The 9,724-nt window shown below is 43.4% G+C and overlaps 1 protein-coding gene across 1 annotated transcript; it reads left to right on the forward strand.

Annotated features, from left to right (window-relative positions):
- Nucleotides 1-6,434: 6,434 nt before the first annotated feature.
- LOC310747062 (embryonic polyadenylate-binding protein 2-B-like) lies at nucleotides 6,435-8,137 on the forward strand. Its single transcript, XM_083581351.1, has one exon. It carries the CDS (start codon nucleotides 6,485-6,487, stop codon nucleotides 7,229-7,231), a length of 747 nt encoding a protein of 248 aa, XP_083437477.1. The 5' UTR covers nucleotides 6,435-6,484; the 3' UTR covers nucleotides 7,232-8,137.
- The last annotated feature ends 1,587 nt before the right edge of the window (nucleotides 8,138-9,724 follow it).

Genomic DNA, 9,724 nt, shown 5'->3' on the forward strand with positions numbered 1-9,724 from the left:
GGAGTTTCAATTAGTTCTCAATTCCCCCTGCAAACAGAAGGATCCAACCTGAGAATATATCCACTTTTTAAAAGACTGCTTTCAGTTTAACAAGCTAAGTAGTTTCCATGTCTACTGAAGATACAAAAAGTCAAAAACTACCGCTGTTGATGGCCATACCCTTAATATATGAGATATTTAGGCAATGGTGCTTCGTTCCAGCTTCATCACTACCCTGGAGCAATGGGGAAATGATGGGCCAAAAGTCCAAGGTTCACTGGAATTGTGATGTTTAAGAGCTTAAAAACCTTGATGTCTTCAAGGAGAGGCAGCCCAAATCCAACTAAATTCCGCTAAGGTTTGCAGACTTTTCCTAAAAGGTGTTGTCAGAGCTGCCCCAAGGTCCCAGCTCACAAAGGACCAACGCTGCTTCGTTGTTAGGTACAAAGTCTTTATTGAAGTTCAGTTTCACTTCCAGAGCCGCAGCGCGCAGCTCTACGTCTCAACTGTTAGACCGCTGATGCTCCGTCTGAGTCTCCTCCCCCCTGACACCAATTTAAGATTCTAGCCTTACTCCACCTCTTCCTCAGTTCCTTCCGCCTCTGGTTCCGCCTGGCCGTTGGGGTCTCGCCCTTTCTAGACTCTTCTGACGCTGAGTCCCCTGAGCCTTCCCCCTCCCTCTGGCGGGCTTTAGGAGCTGGTTCCCCATCCGGGTCTCCTGCTGTTCCCTGCGCCTGTACATTTGAACTTGGCGCGTGCGCCCAGCCGGTAACTTTTCTCCTGACCGTTTCACTGCTGCTGCTGTCACTGCTTCCCCCTCTGGGGGGGCTAGCTGCAACTGACCTCCCCTCCGTTGGAGGCGTGGTCAGCCCTGACTCACTCTCTCCCCCCGCTGGAGGAGACGCTGGCCCTGACACATGTGACTCTTCCCCCCCACTACGCTCTGGTGGGGAAACTGGTCCCAATCCCCCACTGCTGCTTTGGGGTTCCCCTCTGGCTCCTTGTTTCTGGTGCATCCCCCCTGGGACCCCCCTTGCCCTGACCATAGGCGCCCCCTTCTGGGAAACTTCTGATTCGCTGGAGAAGCTCATGGAATCTCTCGGGCCACTGTCATACTCCCCTACGCTGCCCTCGGATTCTTCCCCTTCGCTCTCCATTTCCTCTCTCCCCAGTGCTCCTGCTCCTGAGTCCCTGACAGGTGTTTTCAGATTTTTCCACATATTCTGAACAGTGGTCATTTCTATTAGACCACACTGTCCTCCAACTCTCCAGCCATACTCTTTATAAGATTTCCCTTTGGTAAATAGTACGGTATGTGTGGTGAAATTTTTCTAACTTTTCAAAGAATGGTACAGACAACCAATTTCACCCGGAGTAGTTAGGCCATGTATGTGAGCTCAAAGCTAGCCCCTTTCCATTCAGCCTGCATTTAGCTGAACTAATCCATTTCATTGTCAGGTTTACAAGCGAGAAGACACTTCCATGGCTGGAAGGTTCCCATGTAGAAGCCCACCACAGTCCCAAATGATAACACATGTTCATCCCTGTCCTTAGGGAAGCACATTTATTATGTGATGTAGCTTGAAGCAGCCAGAAAATAAATGTAAATAAATACTTATGGCTTTGAAGTTCTGCTAATGATTAAGTAGTTTATCATGCGCTGATGAGTTCTCTTCCAGCCAGCTTTCCTAGAGCCAAACTGCACTGCTTCCTGCTCCCCTCTGCACCCTTGCGTTAATTACTTTGATTAACTACAGGAGAGACTTATTAAATTTACTGATTCCACTGTCTATAAACCAATACCCTGTAATCCCTCTGCATCAATAACCAGCAGGAGACCTGGTAGCTACAAACTTTCTGAAAGAATCACACTTCTTATTTTTTGCTTGTGATGGATGAAATTTCTATCTACGTATATAAGCCCAAAGCACATCTGAGTTCTGCTTGAAGGAGTTAAGTAAACTACACAAACCTTTGAAACTCAGAGGATTCCAATAAGACAACCCTCTCTTATTCAAACCTTTATTAGGCATTATACAAATAAAACGATAAAAGAAAAAGTAACATATAAAAGCCTTGGGATATATACAGAAAGGCAGCAGTTGGCTACATACATATATATATATATACATATAAAATCAATGGTTTTCTTTGTTAACCTGCTCCTTGGAGGACTGCTACCAAAAACTCGGCTACCCCCGCCGTTACCCTTTGGTCAACGTCGGATAGGCAGAATCCCACACATTCACCTTGTTGGGGCTCCAGACCACCCAAAAGAGGGGACAGCACGCGTTGACGGAGCGTACTGTGCAGTGGGCACTGAAAGAGAATGTGCTCTACCGTGTCCGGGACATTCATAAAACATCTGCAGAATCTCTTGTTTCTAGGGATGTTTTGATATCTTCCCCTGACAAATGCTGAGGGAAAAACATTCAAACGGGCCAGCATAAAAGCCCTACGTTGGGCTGGAATTATTAATTTGGTGAGGTAATTGGCTCTGCTATCTAAGATATTTAAATCATAGAATATGGGCGAACAAATTTTGTTTACAGCTGCCATAATATTTTGCCTCTCGACATCCTTTAGTCTAGTTAGGATATTATGGAAAATGTATTGCTCATTAGAATTGTACAAGGGCTCCAGCTCGATGCCTAAAGATTCAATCTTTTTTTCGAGGTACTGATACCATCTTGATTTGTAGGAGTCTTTGAGCAAATCAGCGAGCAGACTTGATGGAGGGCAGCGAAAATGGCAGCGTAACCAGTACTTTATTGAGGTGGACCAGGCCCAATATTCCATTGTGTGTATGCCTATTTCTGCACACATTGTTTCATATTTGATCACAGCTGGGAGTCCAAGAATACGTCTCAGAAAGCTGGAGTGAATCTTTTTTAAATCACTATTATATGCTTGGACCCATAGCGGGATTCCATAGAATATCTGGGATTGCACTTTTGTTTGGAATATCTGATTGGCCGCAGGAATAAATTGATTGCCTTTCTGATAATAAAAACGGGTAACTGCTGATGAGGTGCACTTTGCCTGTTTTATGGCATTTGTGCGATGATTTGCCCACCCTAAATTGCTCTGGAATAAGATTCCCAGATACCTATAGATTTTCACTTGTTGGATTTCCTGCCCTCTTATTTTCCATTTCTCTAATTTCCAACCATTCGAGAAGACCAAAATTTTTGTCTTCTCGTAATTTATAGAGAGCTTGTTACATTCACAGTAAAGGATCAGAGAAGATATAAGACGTTTCAGACCCAAGCTCGTTAATGATAGTAGAACAGCATCGTCTGCGTATAATAACAGAGAAACTGGTTTCTGATTAAGTTTAGGGGCATGTGATTCTATTTTTTGAAGGTGATCTGGCAAGTCTGATAAAAATAAATTAAATAGGAAGGGGGCAAGAATACACCCTTGTTTTACCCCTTTCGAGTTTGGGATGTCTGATGAAAGGTGACCTTTGGTGTTAAGTTTGACTTGACAGATATTGGAAGAGTATAAATTTTTTATTAGGATCAATAAGCGCTGATCAATTTTTAATTCTGCGAGTTTCCTCCACAGCTTTGGGCGGTCAATTGAGTCAAATGCACCACGAAAATCTACAAAAGCAGCAAATATCTTAGATTGCCTTTGAGATCTGTATTTTTCAACCAAATGCATAAGTATAAGGCAGTGGTCTAATGTAGAGCAACCTTTGGAGAAACCTATTTGTTCTTTCCCTGGTAAATTTAGATTTTTCATCCAGGTAAGGAGTTTAGATAAAAGGTGCTTAGCGTAGATTTTCCCTATCACTGATAATAGGCTTATCGGTCTATAATTCCTTGGTTCTTTTGGGTCGCCATTTTTAAAGATTGGGATAATTATTGATCTTAACCATATCTCAGGTATGATCCCATATTTATCTATGAGAGTAAACAATTGAGCTAAGGGTTCTGCCCACCAATCTATATAGGTCTTAAATAATTCTATTGGTAGACCGTCTGGCCCAGGAGATTTCCCCGATTTGAAATTTTTAACTATCTCTCTAATTTCCTCTTCTTCTACCCTTGGCCACTCCTGGAATTTATTGATTTTATTTTTAGTGGTTTCATTTCCTTTAAATTCACTGTGTAGATTGTTAAATACAGATGTAAAATATTGGGACCATTTGGATTCTGCAATTGGTGGTAGAGTTAGTTGATTTTCGGCTTTCAATCCTCCGTACACTAGGTTCCAGAACGCTTTGTTATTTTTGCTCTGAATTGAGTCGAGTAATTGTAGCCATTTTTGGGTTGCATATTTCTGTTTCTTTTCGGCCAGAGTGTAATGATATTTTCTTTTTTCATCAAGATAAGAGGGCTCTAGTTTAGTGCGATTATTTTTAAACGTTTGGCGCAGTTTTCTTTTTAGCTGGAAACATTCATCATCAAACCAAGGGCTAGCGCTATGTTTAAGTACCCAAACTTTAGGTGGAGTACTAAGTTCTACGAACATTTGGAAGATTTCATTATAAATTTTCGGAATATCGCTGTAGGAATTAGTGGTCTTTAAGTTGGATAATACTTGTTTTCTCAGGTTGGCTGTAAGTTTTTGCCCCACTACTGCACTCATTTCCTGGGACCATTTTAATTGGGTCATTTGTTTGTATTGAGAGGGTTCTATAATATTGTGCTTGGTTATTTTGGTTTCATCCTTTAAGTTAATAGACAACAATAATGGCTGATGGTCGCTTTCAGTACGCGTTCCGATTTTGAGGTCCATGATCGAATTTATAATATTATAAGGGACAAGAATATAGTCGATGACACTGCATCCTCGGGGGGAGAAGTATGTAAACTCCCCGCTTCTATCACCTTTTGTTGAACCGTTCACAATCTGCAAATTAAAGTTGTTACATAATTCAAGTAGGCGTAAGCCTTCGTTGTTTACAACCCTATCTCTGGAGAATCGTCCTATTTTCAGGGCATGTGCGATATCATTGTCAGTATTCCAATTTAGTTTGCTACATAGTTGTTCATTGTTGGTTCCCACTCTGGCATTAAAATCACCTGCTATTATCAATGAGGCATTTGGGTATTTAGCGGTCAAATTTTCTATATAAAAGGTTAGTTGTGACCAATTTTCACTGTTGCTGTTGTTTTTGGATGGGGGGATATAGACATTTACAAGTAGCAAAGTATCTTCTTTTTGGGTTAAAAGTAGGGCTTGTGCAAGTGGCAAGCATTTTTCTAGCTGCTTGATTTCAAACCCTAAGTTGTCTTTGATCATACAACAGAACCCTGCTTTCGGCCGGCCCTTCGTGTTTGTTTTCAATGCGGGTTTCGTATAGGAGGAGAATCCATTGATTTTAATATCTCTAGTTGACCATGTTTCTTGTAGAAGTATTAATTCAAAATCTTTAAAGAAGTTCATTAGGTCTGGGTCTCCGTCTTTGTTTCCCCACCCTGCAATATTCCAGGACAGCAAGCGTAGAATCCGTTTTTGAGTTGGTGGCTGGTTGACAGCATTTAGTCATTCTAATTCTGTTATTGAGTCCAGCGAGGAATTTTGTCTTGTGCCGATACAGCCATTTGTCGCTACTTTCGGTGGGGAACATAATGGTGGATCTTTTAGATTCTTTTTTAAAGTGCGGGAAATTAGAATTTCCTCCCTTTCTTGATTTTCTTCCTTAGCTGTTCCTTGTTCCTGAGAGATTTCTGTGGTTGGTGGACTATTATGGACAGTAGGATTGTTTTCGGTCTCTACTTCCATTTCTTTGGTCTCATTTGATGTTGAGCTCAATGTGTCAGGTCTGTTGGAGGTCATCTTTTGTTCGGGAATGTTAGAGTCCTTTGTAGTACTTAAATAAGGGGTACCTATTTCGTTTGGGGCTAGTATTTGATATCTCAGCCAGGAATTTGTGGTCTCATTACTGGAGTTTTTCCTTGTCATTTCATATTTTAAAGGAGGCTGGATTTGAAGCTCTGCATCTATACATTTAAAAGTTCCATTAGTAGCTCTCTTTTTGACTATGCATTTTGGGGAGAGGGCTGATAGGTGTGAAGTTTGATTGTGTATTGTTTCTACTGCATTTTGTTGACCTTGTTGGTGGATTTCGATCAATTTGGCCTGTAGTTTCGTCAGTTTACTGAGTATGCTTATTTGTTCTTTATCTGGTAGGTTGGTAAAGTTACTCAGCAGATCTACTTCTTCTGGGACTGTCCAGTCTGTTGTGTCAAGGGCGAGGCTGTTAATTGATGCTACAATCGCATGGTTTGGGAGCTTGGATTTTTCTTGCGTGATTTCCCGGGTAGCTGGCAGCGGTTTCTCCCATCTACTGGGTTCTTCCACGGGAGTAGGGCAGATATCGGCTTCTGTTGGAATGGCCTTGTTCATCTTGTTCTGTCTTTTAGATGCAATCAATGGTCTGAGTGATATATCTTCAAAGTGCTTCTTCCAAACTGGCCTGAGCCTCTTCCTTAACGTGAGATAAAACAGAAGTGGACTTGCTTGCAAAAAGGGGTGTGAGTGAGCAGCAATGTTTGGACTTGGGGCAAGCCCCCAGTTCCCTGACGCTGATTCCTGGTGGCAGAACCCTCCGTCTCTAGCCACTGCCAATTCCCCCTGGGATGCGACTGAAATCTCAGCTTGGCAGAAGCACCTGGAAGAAGAGACCAAGCTGAGTCCTCTGAAAGGAGATAGAAAGGAGCTCCTGGAAGTGGAAGACCCTGAACTGGAGGCCATCAAGGCCAAGGTCCGTGAGATGGAGAAGGAGGAGGAGTGGCTGCAGGAGCTGCAGGCCGAAGCAAAGAACCTCATCATGAGATCAGAGGCAGGACTTGGTTTGCCTCGGGCAACTCAGGAAAAAATGGAAGTTGACCAGCGCTCTGTCTACGTGGGAAATGTGGATTATGGTGGAAGCGCAGAAGAGCTGGAGTCCCATTTCAACAGCTGCGGTCAGATCAACAGAGTTACTATCCTCTGCGACAAGTTCTCCGGTCATCCTAAAGGGTATGCCTACATTGAGTTTGCTGACAAGAGTTCTGTGAAGGCTGCTGTGGAGCTGGGTGAGAGCACCTTCAGAGGCCGTATCATCAAGGTGTTGCCCAAGAGGACCAACATGCCAGGCATCAGCTCCACGGACCGGGGTGGTTCCCGGGGTGCTTTCCATGGCCGGGGGGCTCTGCCTCGCCGCTCCAGTTTCTGTGGAGGGCAGCGTTTAAGGCCACGTGGAAGGGTGCACAGGGGCCGTGGAAGACTTTCTCCTTGGTACATGCCTTACTAGGCAGTGGGACAAGGTGACCCAAGCCAGGACTCAACTTGGACCGGAACAGGGGAGCAAAAGCAAGTGGATCCGCCCAAAGAATATTTCTCCTTTGTTATCCTGTGAGAGTGACTTGCAAGCGTTGAACTTCTATGCCAGTCTTCCAGACAAGACACACAGGGTTATCTCCTCCTTGGGCAAGGAAAAAAGAAATGCTGGAGTGGCCCAATGGGTGCAAAAAATGACTTTCCCCCCAAATTTATATGTCATCGTTTAGAGCTTCATTTGAATTTTCTCTTGATGGGTAGAAAATTAGAACTCTGGTAGGGTCTGGAACCCCCCCCCCCCACTTCTCTCTGCCACCATTTCCGTGATTCTTGGCATGCCGTATTATCCTCGCTGGATGTTCATCTGCTGATTTTCTTGGTAAGCATTTGACTCTAGGGATGGCTTCAGAAAGGGGACTAAGTAGCATCCTGGTAGGTGTTTTAAATGTACATCACCCAAACCCAAATGAGGACTTGTTTCCTTTGAAAGAGGCCAGATCCAACTCTTACATAGAGAAACAAACAACTGGCATGCTAGTGATGAACAAGTCTTGCAACTAGGGCATCTATTTCCATTGCTCTTCCTCTCCCCACCGCTTCCTCACCGTTGCATCTAAAGGAGTGTCTATGCTATGAATCGTAAACTGAGTTAACTATATCATGGTCCTTCTGCTCACCCTCTCATATGATCGCAAACAAATACAGTTAGATCCCAAGTCCTGTTGGAAATCATGCACTCCTGTGCTTCCCAAGGTTCCTTGGCCAAAGCCATTAATTGTATATATATTTATTTTAAAAAACTGGATTAAGTTTGCAGGGCAGGTGTGTTGTGAAGCTCTCATCAGCCTTAGGTGTCTTTGTGTAATACTTTGCACCTTTGCACCCCATTCAGCCTAGTTGTGTAGAACAATAAGACAACCAAGATGATAAGTCTCGCTTTGAACATCACTGTGATTGAGTGGAGGGGTCAAATACATTGCAAACTGATCCCTTAGATCAGTGGTTTTTCAAATCTACTCCCAGGAAATGATTTCTGCAATAATTTGTCTATGGAGGCACCCTGCCAAGTCTCTAACCCAACTCAATATTGCAAAATAAAAAGAAAACATTTAGGTATAGGAGTCCTGTGCCCTGCATATTCCCATATCTCCAGTGGACCCATGAAACACTCACTCCTCCCACATCCCCTGCCAAGAGTTGGTCCCTCTCTCATGTCTTGTGGGAATTCCAGAAATCCTTAATTATTGCTTTTTTTTTAGATCGCGGATGGGGCAAGGGCCACTTTGTGGGGAGGGGGCCAGAGTCAGGACAGTGCCCCTGAGTAATTGATCAGTTTTGGAAGAACATATACTAAGTTCCAAGAGGCCTTCATGGAACTTTAGATCCTTAAACCACAGACCTGCATGTAGTGATGATGCCGCACCCTCAGTGCACTCACTGATACCCAGTGCCCCGAAAAATGCCATTGAATAAGCAGCTCGGAATAACTTGACCTCCAAGGAGGATCAACATACACTGCGCAACTTGTCGCAAATCAGCCACAGGGTTTCGAGAGTAATAGGCTTTTCTGGTGTCTGGCACTGCTGGGTGCCTGCGGCGGCGCCATCCCACAATTAGATTTTTCACATGGAAAGTATTACAGGGTTCTGGCAACCAAAAGCATTTGCTAAAGTAGGAGATAGCAGCCCTGTGGATGCTCATGGTCTTAATGGGCAAGCTTTCCTTTTGAGGAAGACCAGGTATTTTAGAACATCAGATTCATCAGCGGAGTGCCTATGAGAGCAACAATGTGTGGCTCTAAAGCCTTCAAAAGATGACCATGCTCTTGTATAGGCCTGCAGTGTGGTGGGTGCAAGTGCCTGTAATACTCCCTCTGTTGTCCAGTTTCCCAAAGATCTTCCAGGAAGAGATCTGGTAGCTGGGCAGCCTCAGATGCCAGGTCACAAAAACATTCCATCTGGAAGTGAGACAAGGCATCCATGATGTCATTGTGACCTATTGACATGGGTTGTGGGCAATGAAATGGGTTGTTGCATATGAAACTTAAGGTGGAATTTGGAGATCATTTTTCCAACAAACAATAAAATAATGGAGGGACTTGTCTGGGGATGAAGGGTAGAACTAAGTCATTGGCTCCATTCCCCCTTCGATGTTTAGAAAGATGTTTAGCACAATGAACATTTCAACAAAGATATTGTGAGAAATTGTATGAAATCATTTTGATAAACAGCATTGTCAAGAAAGAACGAATGGATGCTTAGTGGTATTTTCTGCGGAGGGCAGGTGTTAAAAAAAAATGAAAACAAGGGTCTGATTCAGATGTTAGCCTCTTTCTCTCCTCTCTTCTTTTTTTTCAATGAAAGCAGAATGAAATTGTAGTTGAAACAAAAGTAATACGGCCAGGGACAAGTTTGAAATGGTAATGAGAACAGAAAAGATGAAACATGCATCCTTTCCAGTGCCAAAC

Source organism: Podarcis filfolensis, assembly GCF_964270895.1.
Source record: "Podarcis filfolensis genome assembly, chromosome: 1".
Taxonomy (NCBI): Eukaryota; Metazoa; Chordata; class Lepidosauria; order Squamata; family Lacertidae; genus Podarcis; species Podarcis filfolensis.